Source organism: Rhopalosiphum maidis, chromosome 3 (genome assembly GCF_003676215.2).
Source record: "Rhopalosiphum maidis isolate BTI-1 chromosome 3, ASM367621v3, whole genome shotgun sequence".
Classification (NCBI taxonomy): Eukaryota; Metazoa; Arthropoda; class Insecta; order Hemiptera; family Aphididae; genus Rhopalosiphum; species Rhopalosiphum maidis.
Genome location: NC_040879.1, coordinates 47,295,163 through 47,313,412, shown reverse-complemented (window position 1 = coordinate 47,313,412; position 18,250 = coordinate 47,295,163). Strand labels below are relative to the sequence as shown.

At 27.3% G+C, this 18,250-nt stretch overlaps 2 protein-coding genes across 2 annotated transcripts in view; both read left to right on the top strand.

The window, feature by feature from the left end:
• LOC113557411 (calmodulin-binding transcription activator 1) overlaps nt 1-3,253 on the top strand; it is a 120,180-nt gene extending 116,927 nt beyond the window's left edge. The window contains exon 32 of the mRNA XM_026962911.1: nt 27-3,253. Within this exon, the coding sequence (XP_026818712.1) occupies nt 27-134 (108 nt within the window). The 3' untranslated portion in view covers nt 135-3,253. The remainder of the gene's footprint in view (nt 1-26) is intronic.
• A 1,561-nt stretch (nt 3,254-4,814) lies between these two features.
• Nucleotides 4,815-17,378, top strand: LOC113555653 (sodium-dependent proline transporter-like). Its single transcript, XM_026960126.1, has 11 exons — nt 4,815-4,958; nt 5,691-5,841; nt 7,580-7,763; nt 7,922-8,104; nt 9,199-9,337; nt 10,100-10,234; nt 10,330-10,558; nt 11,135-11,247; nt 14,132-14,329; nt 16,544-16,754; nt 17,194-17,378. Exons 1-11 carry the CDS (start codon nt 4,815-4,817, stop codon nt 17,376-17,378), a joined length of 1,872 nt encoding a protein of 623 aa, XP_026815927.1.
• Nucleotides 17,379-18,250: the final 872 nt, after the last annotated feature.

The window sequence follows — 18,250 nt, the reverse complement described above, 5'->3', positions numbered from 1 at the left end:
TCCGTCGTTCTAATGACACGTTTCAGATCAATGAACGAACTTTTGGATCTCGTAAGCGGGAAGCTAACGGCAATCACAATATGAAATATCCACCGACAAAAGTGGCACAGTACTCGACACTCAACCACCATTGATGTCTGACGTTTCATCGCCGTTTATATATTATTATGATATGTTATTGTAAAATATTATGATTAACCGCGTGTAGAGTCTTAGGCTTTAATATATTATGTAGTAGTTTCTTATTGCCAGCGTTTAAATATTGTTTAGTACCGACGTTTATAGTTTTCTTCCGGACAGTATTATTATAAAGACGTCGTGTGACGAGGGACTCGCCGGCATGTTTAAAACAAAACACGTACCTATTTATTCACTGTTATATTATGAGGTATAGAGAGGCACTTCAAAGTTATTAAAATTGTACATTATTAATAATAGGTATGTTAAAGACGTCCACGGTCGTTCGTCTTGGTCGTTCCACCCCCCCCCCCCCGTAATCCACGTACCAAGGTACCGCAATCGCATTGGTTGGTACCTATATACGATATTATAATACTATATATAATATGCACATAATATTCTGTTTGCGTACACCGCCTCATTCGATGTACTTCATTTTACCGTTTTTATATTATTATATTGATGATTGTCTATTATTATTATTATCAACCCGATTTTATTTTAAGTGTTTGACATTTACGTCATCATATAATATTGTAATATTTTATATTATTATGTAGTTATTTTTGTACACATACACATACACACACAATGATATTTTATGAACATTTGACGAACTCACGAAGGATAAAAAAATATAGATGTTTTACCGGGGGAATAGACGATTATATTGTTAAATTATATTATTAATATACCATAATAATATTATATTATGTATTATACAAATTTACGTACATTTGTCCATAATATTGTCAATCATTATCATGTATACGAAAATACAGGCTCAAATATACGTCTAACGGTAGCGAATAAGCGTACAGGAACAGTACACATTATTTAGAATTTTTACAACGATATTATGTGTAGTCCGAAAACTTTTTGGGTAGATATAGCGACGGAATTGTTTGTAAACCAATAATGACGAAGTCATAGGTTCGGGACCACATGGTGCACGCACAGATTTGGCTTTTTAAATTAAAATTTTAAAAATCGTCACGCTTCAGAGTGTTCGTCTTTTGTGAAAATACAAATATTACATTTCATGCAACGGCAACAACAACAAAGTTCAAATAGGTAGATTTTAGTTTTTATTCGGATATCATAGCGCCACACGTGTATACAATATAATATACATACCCGCGTGCGACTTATAGTGATCAACAAATCGTTTTTATCATTCATAATATTACTCGACTACCCATACGGTGTTAATATGCGACTACGTCGTGTGTACTGTTTTCGTTTACGGCCGATCATATTATATTATTAGCGTGTTTATTACGATATATTAAAATACAATAATATGATATGATGCAATGTTATAACTTGCTAAACATTTATTTTTCTTTAAATTTGTACAACACGTTCCAGTTTCGTTTATTTACCCAAAACAACAGTTCATCTATTATAGAACAATTTTTTGTGCAGATAGGCAAATATCGTTAGAGAAAATCGCGCCGAAATTAAATGTCACTATCAGATCATAAAATATAATCACAGACAGAAAACGGACCGTCTTATTAGATCTTAGGTATTAGCATATTATACTATTGCAGCCGAGTACAAAATCGTAAATACTCCAAACACGATGTCTATTGAATGCCGTTCATAACCACTGTAATAATATTATACTTACAATATTTTCGTCACGATATACCGTTGACATTTTTTTCGTGCAAACGCACTAATAATATTGTTCTTAGTAGTGTCACTGAATTTTGTTCACGAGACTTCAGCACGAAACCAAACGGAATATTGATGTCGTACGTGTGAAATGACACCATAAGTTTAATATCACTACATTCACGTTAGATGACGAGTACATTTTTAGTCATTTTTATTTCAGTGTTATTGTTTTTATTAAAATACCGGCAATTATAAATTAACCGGTAGATAATTGTTTGATTTTCAATTACTGAACATTATAAATGAAAACCAAACACTATACCTTTAGGTATTCTAAAAAATATAAAAATACAACACGGTTGGGAACGCAAACACAAACGACGTTAAGTGTCAATGAATAAATAATTATTTCAAAATGTTGTCGAATTTATAATTTAATATTATATGAAAACAATTGAGATTATCTCAAATTTTTAAAATGAACTAATACAATACATGCGATTTAAATATTGTATACCAAAATTAGAATTCAAAATGATGTATAGTATACAATTGTATCTAATAAATGGAAGAATAATAAAGTTAAAAAACGAAATTTTGATTAATATAAACTTAATGAAGTTAATAATAAAATAAAAAATATTTAGAAACTTGAAAATATTGTTGAAAATATAAATTGATTTTACTAAATTCTAAATGCTGTCAAAAAGCCAACAATAAATATACAATATTTAGTGCTCACATTATTTAGTATCTTATTGACCGGATAATGTATATAAGCTTCATAATTAGTATTCATATATAGTGTCAGTAAACTAATTCGTTTAAAAATATCTAATAAAATTTACCAAAGATATTTTGGTCATCGCCCTCGCTAGAGTTTCTCGTAAAACCATAATTACCACGTTACATAAACGATTAAGGTTCGTATTATAATTGCTACGGAAGCTTAAGTTAGTGAACATTTTTTAAAAATTCAAAAGATTCACCTTTCTTGTAAATCATTTAATATACAACTAAACAATATGTCAATGTTTCATAAAATAAAAATAATTGTTTGTGCTCCAATCGGGTTGTCGACAAGGTCACCAACAAAAAAACGATAGTTCTCCACCTGGTAGTATCATCGCAATAGTACATACAGCGGTCACTAACGACTGAAACGTATAATGTATTGACAATTCCGGGGTTTTTATATTGATTTCATTGTCAACACATGTGGATAAACGACCTAGAGTAACTGTTAGGTAGGTACTGTGTCTAAATTTTTTTTTTTCGTAAAATTATTTAACTTATTAACATAGGAAAGTGTAATTAGTCTTCCTCTTTTTTCTAACTAATCATTGAATCTTCTATCCGTATTATTTTTCTTACTACTATACTATAAACCACATTGATTCGAATTTAAAAATAATTATATTTTTTCGAAGCACTTACCTACATTATAATATTAATAGTCTTTATAAATTAAAATTTCAATATTTTATATTAATTCTTAACATTTTTAAAGAATATAATATTATTATTATTATTATTATTATTGCCATATTATATGTTTTTGTTCTTTCCTTAGCCATATTTCGCTATTTTGTGTTTTATAGACATCATTGGGTAAACTTATTTTTCTATAGTTATATAATTAATGTAACTTAATACGTCCGATAATAATTATTTACGTATTTATACGATTTTTAGTGCTGCTCAATTTTAATAACAATAAGATTTTTTTATTATATTCGTGTTTAATATTGTTAAAAAAGATTTAATATATTATTATATTAAAATATTATGATTATTAAAATTATTAATATTACTATAGATACCTATTATTGTTTTATTATAGCATTAAAAACTTGAATTTAAGCATTTATTTGAAAACTTTTAGAGTTTAATTCTATTGGTTCATAAACTATAATACTGTTTTATTTGATCATGTCTTAATGTTATAAACTTTTTCTCTTGTGTCCAAAATTGTAGTGTTTCAATATGTTTTATGGCATTTTTTGGTTTAATAAATATTTAAGTTACAAATAAAACGTGTTGTATATTAGTCCGTTAAATTAGGAATCCATTGGTGTTTAAATAATTATTGTATCTATTGTGTCTATCATTAGTCATTATTCATTACTCTACAACTTATACACGTACGCCAAGACTTATTGCATATTTAAAAACAGAAAAAATCCATAAATTATTCCATACGGCTCACATTAAATCCTGTATTATAATATTATACTGCAGCCGACATAATATAGGAATATTTGCAATATTATATCAAATTTAATATAATAAGAGTTATTTGAAAATTTAATTTCTTCTAACTTTCGATATTATTGTACCGACATTTTTAGAAGTGAAAATAAAATGTATAATATTTATGAGTTATGACACAAAATTTATCACGTGGAATTTTTCAAAAAAATTTGAATTGACTTTATTTGTATTAACATTTTATGCATGTGACTTTCAAATTATGTCTATAATTTGTATAACTTAACTTTAAATGCCTGTAAATATTTTATTTTTATTTTTCTTAGTTGTTATCGTTTTTTTAAATGTGTCCTCTACTCTCCAGGTATTAATATTTAGTAGTTGTATTATTATTTATTAATGTTTAATATTCAAAATCGCGATGTTTATATTGATCAACATTTTGTTTTTTTATTTTTTTTTAATAAGAAAATGACTTTTAATTTAAAAGTTATGTAGATTCATAATCATAAATAGTTTGTAATTTATAGTTTTGAAAATATTGCATGTATTTATTTATTTATTTTTAATAATACCGTTTTTGTTATTGAATAATTTTTTAATTTTTTTTATTATTATTAAAATAATTTTCTCTAACATTTGGCCATTTTCCTTAGAAACAACTCCTTTAAATTAATGATATTCTTTTATTTGACAACAACTATACGTAAACAACAGTAAATATTTTCTTCGAAAGTTTTTCATCTTATTCTCCGAATTATTTTGAATTTGAAATTTCTACTGTTCAGAATATAATAATGAATTCTGATCATGAAAACCAGAAATCACTTAGACATCCTAGATTCAATATACAGATAATGCAAGTACAAAATTACATTATTGATTATGATACCGGAGGATTTTTGAAGTATAAACTTTATGAAAATTCAAAATCACGACCGGTGAGGAGTATAATTTATATTGTATAAATTAACTAAAATCGAAATAAATTTATCTTTAAGCATAATATAGAACTTATTTCAAACATAATCCATAAAATAAATGTTAATAAAAGTATTTTTTACAATGCGTTAAATATTATATTCAAGTTGGCTGAAATAACTTTTTATTAACCCCGTGAACTAAACCAATGTGTTCGACGTGCTTTTTTTTTTAATCAAACACTATGTTATAATCAATAATAATATTGCAAATTAATTAGTTAAGAAACAATTTTAATCTTTTGAAACCATTTCATTAAGATAATGTGTTCGGTTAAATTTCACTTATATCAGTTTCTATCTATCTACTGGATCACGAATTTTTTCTTTATGTTAAGTGCCTAGTCTCAAAATAGAAAGTATTGTGTCCATAGATTAACTAAATCAAACTCAACAATAATTAAGACCTACTATATTATACACGTCAAGTAATTATTTCTTAAGGAAATATAACATCAATAGAAATGTATCATAAAAAAAACAATAATAATGAAATGTGTATTTTTAAATGAGATTAATTATGCATATTGTTGGACTTTATCTAATAATACCCAATTCGCGTGATACGGCCGTAAATGTTTGCAAAGCATCTGTTTAAAATATTTAAAAATGTTAGCGTTTGTAGAATATTTTGTTTTAAAAATAATGTAACAGTAATATAGTAAAATTATAAAAATAATTTTTATGGTAAAGATTAAATACGATTTCCTTCCTCAGCTACCAGAACAGAAACTACGCAGCAGTTTTGACGGCTATATGGACTATTTACTTTACTGTTTCAGTTTAACCGGAAGTCTCGCCAACTTAACAAGATTCCCATATTTAGCATACTCATACAATGGATGTAAGATATTCATAATTTTCAATGTCACTTTTACACACGTGTACAAAATAATATCATAATATTGATTTGATAGTACGAAATTAAATTCAAATAATAACAATATTACTTCTAGATAGGTGTGTTCGATATGATTGCATTCATTAGCTAAATAGGAACGGTTGAATTTTTTTTAGTCTAAAAATAAGAATCTTTTATAATATTTTAAGTAGTATTTTATGGAGATACAAACTTCTGCTTTTCAAATTAAAACCTCCCTTTTCTACTGTAAATTATTTATTGGCTAATTTTTTTTTAATGTTGACGTATCAAAATTAAAACTCACGTGATTAGTTTTGAGTTTTTAATTTTATGTACCAAGGACAATTATTGATTAATTATGTAAAAAAATGAGTTATAAATGTACGAGTAGAATGACTACAACACTATAAAGAAACAATATTTAATTAATGTATTTTAATTCATATTAATTGGTTAAATTCATTTGTTAACCAAAATAATATTTATAATTAATAAATTATTATATAACTATATAAAATTATTTTTATTGATTTATTCACTATTTTGTTTTACGTAGTTAAAAGTTGTATGCTCATTACTAATAAAATATTTCTTTGACTTATAAATATTTATAACAAATTTGGTATTGAAAATTTAAATACATCGTTCTAAAAAAATTGCGTATTTGTCATATTATCAAAAAAAAAAAGGTGGGCAAATGGGTATCGCTCTGCTGTATAGTAGAGATGGAGAGTAGGTCACTATAATGGATGTATTGAATTTGAATGCAAAGACAGGTATAATTGTATACGAAAAACGACTCTGAACGGAGATAATTTATCAGTCTAGTATAATTAGTAAGATATATTATATTATCACAAAAATATTATGAATTTTCAACTACAAATTCCTTACAAATTTTCGCGGTTTTGACATATTTCATAAACATTTGAACTTTTAATGGTTATAAACAAAAATTGTGACTAACGATTTTTATTTTTTTTATTATAATAATTAAAACTTTTAATAAACCTTGTGTTAAATTTAAAACATTTTTCGAATTACCAAATTTTTTTTTGTCGGCATTTCAAAAAAAAAAACTTAGAAACATCGAAAATTTCAATTGCCTATAAATAACTTTAAAAAATTCAAAATATTTCAATCGTAAATAGATAACGCTAATAAGGGCATTTAATGAAAATTTCAAGTATTTACAATGATTTGTTTTTGTTACAGCAAAATAAAAAAACCGCTTTTGAAAACTACTGGAAATTTTTTACTTACAAAAGTCAAAATGTATGACTATAATTATTAGTTTAAAGTATATTATTAAACATTTAAATAATTAGAAAACAATTCGCTCTAACTTTAAAAAAATATTCACTAAATAGCTTACAGAAAAAAAGAAGAGTTCCCGTTTTCAAAACAGAAGTGTGTATAGCTACCGGACACTCTTAAGCAATATAAAAAATATGGCCTTTAAGCACATTGAATAATTTTAAAAAAAATCAGAATTTAAATAAGACTATTATATAAATGAAAAAATGGGGCAAATCACTCTGAATACACCTGTATAGTTACGTATAAACATAGACCTTATACGCGTAATGTTATAGTAATATAGGTAAGGCCGGTCTATGAGTATAAGGTCTATGCTTATAAATGCATTACCTGAATTTCTTCACTACACTAGTCAGCAAATTATAATCTTTAGTACAACATTGTATTGGATTCTCCACAGGCTCGTTTTTGATCAAATTCTTGATACTGGTCGTGCTGATCGGCATTCCTTGGTGTTTCATGGAAATCGCCGTTGGACAGTATTCGGGCAGAGGTCCGACGGCGATTGGCGACATGGTGCCCATCGGCAAAGGTGCGGAAAGTTCGGAAGTCGCACTTTATCCGATTTTTCATTCTTCTCCATTGTTTTTGTTTTGTTTTTTTTTTTTATGTTTTATCTTTATCTCTTCGCAACAATATGCTGTTTCTACCTCGTCGTGTTCACGTTTCTGTCCGTTTCGTTTTATCCAGGCGTAGCGGTGGCCATGGGTTACATCTGTATTTTAAACATTATCTGTTATAGCCCCATACAGTCTAGATGTCTCTTTTACATGTATTGGTCGTTACCGGAATCCGATCAGCTGCCGTGGAAGCAATGCTCGTCCGTGAATAGCTCATTTTGCATAAACAATGACAGGCATCTGGAAAGTTACGGGTGCAAGTCGGTCGGCCTCGATTTACAAGTGCCCGCCGAGAATTTCTATCAGTGAGTCGAATAGGACTACCGAGGTTATAGAAGGTTATAAATTACTCGTAATAGGTTATTATAGGTATACCTTAATTTCAACAATGTTAACACAATAAGATAAGTACGGAAATAGCCGGAGGAAGGATGATAACCTTTAACATAGTTATATTTGCATTGGGGTAAAAATACAAAACAAAATATTTTTCACTATTTTATATTGAAACTTAAGTTAAGAGGACGCTATACCCGCATGTGTTGTCTCTGTCTTATATGCGCGTAACATAGTTAAAAACTGTTTTGCGCGGGACAACTTTACTCCCTCGGTAATTATATTAAAATTACCAAAATTTTTATTCGCATTGAGAAGAACTTTACCTGTGTTATAGCGTTTTAATTTTTTTGATAGTGATAACCAATAATTTTTAATAATTAAATGAAAAAACCTAAAGTTCTCAAACCGTAACTTTGATTGTATTCATGTCATCAAAAAAATTAAAACGCCACGACACAGGTAAAGTTCTTCCCAGTGGGATTTATAACTTTGGTTGTTTTGATTAAACTATCGAGAGAGTAAAGTTGTCCCGCGCAAAACAGTTTTTAACTATGTTACGCGTGTATAAGACAGAGACAACACATGCGGGTATAGCGTCCTCTTAATAAGTTTTTTATACAACGATAACAACAATTGACGACGTATAGTTTTCAATAATGAACATGAGATATGTCCTTTATTGGCGTATTGTACAGTGTATAATATTATAAGCCTTTTTAAAAATTACCCTTTACTACACATAAAAAACAAACTTCAATCTCCAAAATATCGTTAAATATATAAGTAACGCTAATTACACAATTTTTAAACGTTTTTTTTTTTTTTTTTAAAGTTGAGTCAAAATCGTTTGGTGCTGTTATATATATATAGCCACCCTATTATATTACTCATATGTAAAAGAAGATATATTATACAAACGTGTTTTATACTTCTATTAAACACGTATTAAGTAAATGTGTGTAATAATTGTCAATTATTGGATATTAATATGAAGTAGTCAAATTTTGAATTAGTATGTATGAATGTTTAACATTTTATATCACTATATTATTTTTACTAGGAATAAAATTGTAGAAATGGACGGAAACATTCTTTACGACGGAGTCGGTAAATTCAACTCACCATTATTAGCTTGTCTTGTAATTTCGTGGATGATCAACTACCTATTACTCACTGCATCCAACGATTTGATGAAATACGTATGCAAACTTACGTATAATTATAATTTGATAGTTAAAAATTTGAAATTATATAAAGTCAATTTCATATTATCACATAAGACAATACCTTTGAGACATTTTTATTTTTGCGCTCATAGTTAAATATTAAAACATTATACATTTATAAAGATACAAAATACACAATTGCGAATATTGAAGAATTTTAATATAGATTCTAATATTGTAAAGTTTAAATGCTTTGTTTGATAAATTAAAATTGAAGAAATACAATTGTGCTCCTCAACAACCAAGAAATTTCTAGAAAATTACAAAAAGTAAAATAATTTATTATTTATTTGTCTAATGCTTTTTTTCTTTAAACAAGTATTTGCTTTTTCTTAAATATCCTATAATTATAAAAAATTTGATCAAGGATTATTCCTTATAATTTTGGAGAAAAAAATGGACAGTAGAAGAAAATTATACCTCATTATTTTTATAATAAGAGGTGGATAACACGTAAGGCTTAACCAGGGAAGAAGAATTAAACCACTATTCAGATAGGGAGGCATGTTAAGTTTGTAAAAATATTACCAAATTTAAAACCACAAAATAATTTACAAAAATAATTTAGGTAATCTTAAAATGTTGTACTTATATATTAGGTACTTACAACTTTGTTATGCCGTTAATATCGTGTATGATCGCCACGAACTTGAACTTTGATAACAATATATTTAATGCATATGAAATGTATAATTATTGAAAAATAACATCGTCAATATACATTTCGTTTTAAAGGTGAAGATATTCGGCTCGATTGCGCCGTTTACTTTGCTAGCGTTCGTGTCGTTCGCCATAATGGCCAACAACGATGCATGGGGCGGTTTTAATCTACTTTTTGACACGAGTACGATCAACTTTCTAGATCTTCAGGTACCTAATCCTGTATTATGCGTGATCTGCCTCACAACGTGCACGTCGTATTTGAGTTCTGTACCATATCTACACCTTAGACGTTTATATTTCAGTCGTGGCGGAGGGCCGCGGAACAAGTGCTGTACTCGTTGGATGTCGGCACAGGGCACTTGATCATTTACGGAGCAAACCGCAGTTTTCACAACAACATATTAGGCGGAGTGCTGCTGGTAACTTTGCTGGACACTATTTGCGCCGTGGCCGCCACTATTGTCGTATTCGGTACGGCCAATATCGTATCTTGTAAATATCACATTCAGTTCGACATGGTGTTTAAATCCGGTGAGCCCACTCGATAGTTACATTAATACCTAATAAGTCGTGACCATCTATATTTACTGAGATGACTAAGAAACCATGAGTTGCCGTTAATTATTATTTTTTTTTAAATTTTTTTACGAGTCCATTTTGATTAATCGTTCTATAAATTAATATTGAATTCATAAAAAGCAAAAAATTGAGTCTTTATCTGTATTTGAATATGGACAGTATACTGCATAGTATTTAAATTTAAATGATTTTTACTGGTATTAAAACTACAATTTTTAAGCATTGCTTGTGGAGGTAAATGGGTATTTAGTTTTAGTACATATTATTATTGATAATAAAAATTTTACATTTATTAGGTATCAGTATTAATTATTAACATTTTAATAATAATAATAATAATCTTAAAATATTAAATATCAGATTATAATAATTTGTAAAACCTAATTCAAAATAGCTATTTTCCTGTAAAATGTTGAGACAGTGATATACAACTTGTGGCTTTTTAGTCATTGGCACACATTCTATTCACGAAATACAATGTTATAAACTTCATATTAACTAAGTGATAATTATTAACCTAACCTACAGGTCCTGGTATGTTTTTCGTCTGCATCTCACGTGTCCTCGCAGATTTACCCTTACCGAGGGTGATGAGTTTTGTGTCATTTTTAACTTTGTTTGTCATCTGCATACTTACACAGGTTAGTTGATGCAGCATATTATCGAACGCATTATGGACTATGCTATGGTAATAAACATTCCAACGGAATATATATCTACTAGTTACTAACATTTATCTTGTAGGTATTTATTAACATATTATAAATACAAATATAATCTACTACCTAGATTTAGCTTAATAACAATAAGTATAACTGTACAATATTATATTACAGTCAAAGAACTTTCAATAGTTATAATATCATCCCCGATCTTATTTATTATTATAGAGCAGGGGTGGTTAACTTGCAGCTCGCGAGCCACAGTCATGGCTCTCATCATTCTCAGATGTGCCTCGCGTTTAATTTATAAAATTAAAATTGACTTATTATAATATTATTATTATTTTAATTTTTTAGGTACACATTAATTTATAAAAAATTATCAAATTAGGTATTTAAAACGTACACCTATTTATAAACATTTTGTTTCTTTGTATTATTTTATTTATTTATGTGGCCCACGAAGCCATTCATGTTTATAGAGTTTTAAAATCTCACGTTGTTTGTAATTTTATATTTTCGTTTATTATTAAACATTGTAATACGTGTTGTTTATAATTATAAATACATTCAACGAAGGTATTGTTTTTTTTTAAGCTTTAGTGATTATATTATATTGTATCTTAAATTGTGTAATATATATATATATATATATAAATAGTATATACTTTAACATTTTTAAAACTATGTAAGTATTATGGTTTCTTATAAAAATAAATACATGATTTGTATCGTTATAATTTAATTTTCATGATTGCTAAATTATAATGTAACACCTTCATAAAATCATACTCAATATGATACGAGTTTAATTCATAATTTATAAAAATAATTATATTACACAGATATTATTTGATATTTCTTAAGAATATTATTTATTAGTATTACATAAATGTATAATAAATAATATGTTACATTATAATTTAAAATCTACTATATGCATTTGAGGCTTTAATTAATTAAAAAAAAATTAAATACATCACTTTTTAAACTGAATTTATAATTGTTGGTTTATTAAGTTTAATACTTAATATAACCCCGGTTCGTTGTTGTGTAATCAGTTTTTGTCAATCAGATTTTGGACAATGATATTAAATAATAAATAATGATATTATTTTTCATATCTAAACCGGATGTTAAATTGAAACTGTACATATCGCTTTTTTATATTTGTTTAAAAAATAAAGCGTTCTTTTTGGGACACCCTGTATGAATACCTAATTAATGGTAACGTTTACCCAATATTACCTAATATTTGTTAGTTTTACATTCAACAAACGTTTTTATAATTCTTTTAAAATGCTCAATGATGTACACCTACCTAACTACGAGTGTAATTTTAAACTGTCCATTTTCATGTTTTTCCTCAGCTATCCTTCTTGAATCCTGTGATTTATTTGTTGAACGTTTATTTTCCAAATGACGACCACCAACAATCTAACATTCGCGCTGGTATATTATGTTGCACGATGTTCGTGTTATCGTTAGTAACAGTAACTAATGTAAGTGTTTTATTAAATATTATTATATAGATCAGTAAGCATATTATATAGAAATATGATGTAGATGATTCAAAAGTCACTAGTCCCCCCCCCCAAAAAAAAATGCAAGAAAAACCCTACTAAAAATACCTCATAATACCTTACAAAGCTATTATAGGTATAATTATTTATTATAAATAAAATATAAGCATAAAGGAATTACATTAATATTTAAAGAATAAATCGTTTATAGCGTGTATAAGTGTAATCAAAAAGATAAGTTAACTAATACACTTTGCTCGGAATCGAATATAATCGAAAATAATATATCGTTTTAAAAGACCAAGATATTAGTATATTTTATTTATTTATGTTTTTAAATATTTACACTATTGGAACTTCCTGTAAACAATATTTTCAATAAGAACCATCCATTAAAACTGTTACGAATCATAAGTTATGATTATTTTGAAAATGTTGATACAAACATTACGAAAAAGTAGTTACTATTAAAATGTACATACGTATAGGATAATAGTTCTTAAAAAGTAGTTTTATAAAATTATAAAATGGGTGTGATGTTTAATCCAGCATGTATTATACACTTAGATAATTTTACAAAATATAAAATTTATAGATTATGTAATATTAATTATTACAATCATTTTAAAATAATTATAAACCCCATATCTTCCAAACCTATATTATCATGTATCATTATCCTTAGTACATAAAGTTTAATATAACTTTTAAACTAGTAATTTAACCAGTTATTCTTACTTTGAATTGAATACATAAACATTTTCAAATAAAATTATCTATTTAACAATTTACAAGAATTATGAATAATCCTTTTTAATCTAGAATTTATACAATATATACAAAAAAAAAATGTACGATAAGCATAATGGATGACTTTTATTGCAGTAGCTTGAGTGACTTGAGGGTAGAAAAATACTAATTTGAAAAACAGAAGTTTGTATCGTCACAAGACACTTTTTAAGTAGTAAAAAAAAAATCTCAATAATTTTAATATGGGGTCTTTAAGTTTATTCAAAATTCCAAAAACTAGAATTTAAATAAATTTACTATTAATGAAAAATAGGAGAAATCGTACTTGGCGAATCAACCTATATAACTTAAATGTATACTGCATAGTATATTTTAATAATTTGTATTAATATTAATAATAATGATGCGTATCAATTATTAATACATATACAATTATTAAAATTATTATAACGTAATAAATTATTAACCTAATATGCTTGTATTTTTATTGTGTATTATTGGCTTACGTTGAACGGTTATTATTGTTATTGTTGTTACATAAACTCATTAATTGTGTCTCCACTTATTCTTTACGCATACATTTATCATAGGGAGGTGAAATGATTATATCAATTTTGGACGACATAGGATCTGCCATGGGAATACTCATGATCACAACTTTTGAAGCTATATTGATATTCGGCGTTTATGGTGTAAGCGAATTTTGCGTCGACCTGGCGTTTATGTCGAATAAGCCACCTTCTATCATACTGAAATTACTGTTCATCGGAGGCCCGGTGTTTACGATCGTAAGAAAAGTGTTAAGGCTACTATAAAATAATATTATACGGTTACAATTTCAATATCCAAACAAACTTTATTTTTTCAATCAATATCTATTTATAATTATTATTGTTACTGTCTCGCATATTTATATAATATAATATTATGATATTATTATAACTAAGTGCACACAAGTTGAAACAATTTCAAACGTTTTATTTTTGTTTTTTTAATTAATATGTTGCAAAGAATATAATGGTCGCATGCAGTTTCTCTTGGATTTCGCCGAGTTTTCAGAACGTAAGTTATCCATTAACGATGCATATAATAACATGGATAGCAGCAATGTTTACGCTAATGATTATGATGTCAACGGCTGTTTACACAACTGTCAATTTCGCAAGAAAAAAGGTAATCAACTATCATTCTAAAATCTAAATGATACTAGGTATATGATGTGCATATGTCAACATTATACATTATGTATTTATGTCCTAAAAATCTCGCCTACCCGAGGAAAATCGACCTATTTAAAGTATATGCAGTATTTTCAATACCCAACTATAAGCAATTTCATCAAAAATATAAATTATGCATTTTATATTTTTATTTTTAAATGAAATACACTAGATTCTGAATAAAGCTAATAACAAATTATATTGTATACCTACTATAGTTGTAAAATAAATTACTAATAGTATCAATATAAATATTAAAATGTATAATAATTTATTCAATGAAATGAAATGGTTATTAGATATATTATTATAAAATATTATTAGTAATAAGGGCTACAGAGTGCAGATAGACCGTCTCTGCTTAGAAACATTTACAGTGTTATTCATAGTCATTATCAAAAACTAAGGTTTAACATAAGTTATTGTCTATTCAATCATAGCCTACTCAATAAAGAGGTATGCTCCACTCTTATAATGTGTAAAATAGTGGTTTTACCTAACCTATTAGCCCAACTTTCGACATTATAGTTTTTAAAAATTAATTAATTTTATGAAAGGTATTAGCATAATAGCACTGTGTAAATAAATTAATAACTAATATTTAAATTAATTGATTAATAGTTTATAATAAAGGTCTCTTCCCTCTGACTCTTCTGCTTGTTTTGTTTTATTTTATTTTTATTTTGTTTATTATGCTATCACTTAAGCTTATTGCTCTATATTGTAACAGATACAAAAAAATGTATGATTATAGTTATAATAATAATACGTATTTTAAAATGTATTTCTTTTATTTTAACTGCTAATAAATGTGTAATAATAAACATTATATTATGAACTTAATTTTTTCATATAGTAAGGCATACATTTTAGAGATAACTTAAATAAAAATTAATAAAACTATGAGTAGTATGGAATAGCCGGTTCTGGATACCCTTCGCTTCACTACCCCGCCCACCACTCGTGGCCCCAAGCCCTCTAACCTCACCCCCGTCCCCAACTTCCCAGCCTATGTACGTCACGGGGCCCGCCCTGGTCCCATTCCCCCCACATGGCTCCCCACACATCACCCGCGTATGTCTGCCTTTATGACGTATATAGCCGAAAGATGGGTATGGAACCATGTGGGAGGAATGGGACCAAGACGGGCCCCGTGACGTACATAAACTGGGAAGCTAGGGTGGGGGAAAGTTTAGGGACCACGAGCGATGGGTGGCTAGGGCCATCCGCGTGACGTTCATAGACTGGAAAGTTGGCCATGAGTAAGCCATGAGTGGTTGGCGGGGTGGTGAAGCGGAGGGTATCCAGAACCGGCTATTTCATACTCCCTATTACTATGTATTTTTTATATTCTTTTTACTTTTATACACGGGGTAATTCAGAAATTAATTTTACTTAAGTATATATTTTGTATACCGGCGCATTTGGTATATCTAGAACTTAAACATGAAATTAAAATAATATCAATTTTAGTAAAATTATCTATTTATAAAAAAAATTATTTTCAGACTACAAAATAATATAAACATTTTAGTAAGTTTTATTATAAGTTGTTGCTGATTAAGAAACTAAATATTATATTAGATATAGTTTGAATTTAAATAACCAAAGGTTACTCTAAACTATAACCCTTAGCTCAACCTTACAATAATTCTCAAAATATTAATCAAGTCCTAAAACGAGTAAATTGAGTATTTTCATAGCACATTGGTATATTATTTAGAATTACTTTATATATACACACATATATATATATAAAGGTCTTACAATTTTGTTGAACAGAATTTTTTTGGATCATTCGAACCCACTGATCGATGGGTGCCTGACCTAAATGATTCATTGATTGATAATAAACTGAATGAAATGACATTTGAAGAAGAAGACATGATTCATGACAATTCTAACCAGTTAGTATTTGGGATTGGAAAACCTAAAATGTGCATGAAAATAGATAAAGCAACACAGACAGACGAAACAAATAATCAACAATTAGGTAATAATACTATAACTGTAATAGATTTAATTTTATTTATGTTCTAAATGGATGCTAAAAGATTATAGGTTATTTTTATTAAAAATCAATATGACTTAACAATTAACAAAATATTTTACTTAGGCACTATAAAAAAGTAAATACCTTTCCTACCTATTTATTATTAAAAAAAAAAATGTTATTCAAATATATTATATCTTAACAATCAAACACAATAATTAATAACGTAATTATATTTATTTGATACCTTTCTATCTTTTATGTACCTACTTCTACAATCGTACGTATAATTTATAAGATTCGTTTGTACACATTTAATATTGTATTTCAATTACATTATAATAATATTATTGTTAAAAAATATTACTTTATATTTCATTAATAAAACAAATATATTATACTTTTATTTTATTTATTTGTCCATTATTATTTTTAACAGAACACATTGGAATATCAAATGAAATATTAGAACACTTTTATTTAGAAGTATTGAAAACCACTAATACACCGTTTGAGATTGAAAGGAGACATAATGAAACCGAAGTACTCGCTTGGAACCACATAAAATGCTCGGAATATTATGTCGACATAGGACTAATGGAAAAATATTGTCAAACTGACTAGATGCTTATCAACTATGATTGTTCAAATGATTTAAGTTAAATATTTCATATTTAATATATCTATATAATATTCTCAATTACCTAATTATTATAAAACGAAATACGCAAGTATAAAATCCACTGGTTTAATATTAGCTAACAGGTATACGTAAAAATGTATATTACTATATGTATTGTCAATTAAAAATTTGGCTGATAGGCGTGATTATATTATAATACCTACCTACCTAATTTTAACGTTGTGTTTGTCATCACTTGTGTGTGGAGACTAAAAACTTACCTATAGTTTAAATACCGCTAGTACACAGTAATGTGCCCAGGAATTTTCAATGTGGGGATATTATAAGCCATAGTACATTTAAATAAGGGGCTTTATGGATGAAGCCTCTAATAGTTGTTAATAGCTTATAATTTACAAATGTGTACATTGTACATACGTGTACATTGACTATTGAGTATTGTTCTATAGTTACAATGAATTTAAATTGTAAAACACTAATATGAAGTTGTTTAATGCAAATAACACCATTAAACTAAAAAAATTCTAACATTTAAAAAATAAACAAATGAACAAAAGAAATATAATTCTTGAAAAGAAATCAACTATTCCAAACAGAACTTAACTACCTAGTTTTTGTATTCATCTCATTTATAACTTCATTAGTGTTTATTTTAATGTTTTGATAAATGAACTATGCAACAAGTTTATCAGAGTTAAGTCGTCTGATCTTCACGGACCGTTCGCCGATTGTGGTAGTAGCTGGTAGGGTTATTAACATTTTTAGTAACTTGTGTGTGTGTGTGTGTGTCAAATATCAGAATTCACCAAATACATCAAAAACGCTTTTTATAACATCAATCTTAATTGCACTT

What these genes read in the sequence shown, in the direction of transcription:
- LOC113555653 (XM_026960126.1), top strand. Translation starts at nt 4,815, where the DNA reads ATGAATTCTGATCATGAAAACCAGAAATCACTTAGACATCCTAGATTC. An exon ending in GAGGCCCGGTGTTTACGATC is followed by an intron (nt 14,330 to 16,543) that starts GTAAGAAAAGTG and finishes TTTGTTGAACAG; the next exon opens with AATTTTTTTGGATCATTCGA. An exon ending in AACAAATAATCAACAATTAG is followed by an intron (nt 16,755 to 17,193) that starts GTAATAATACTA and finishes TATTTTTAACAG; the next exon opens with AACACATTGGAATATCAAAT.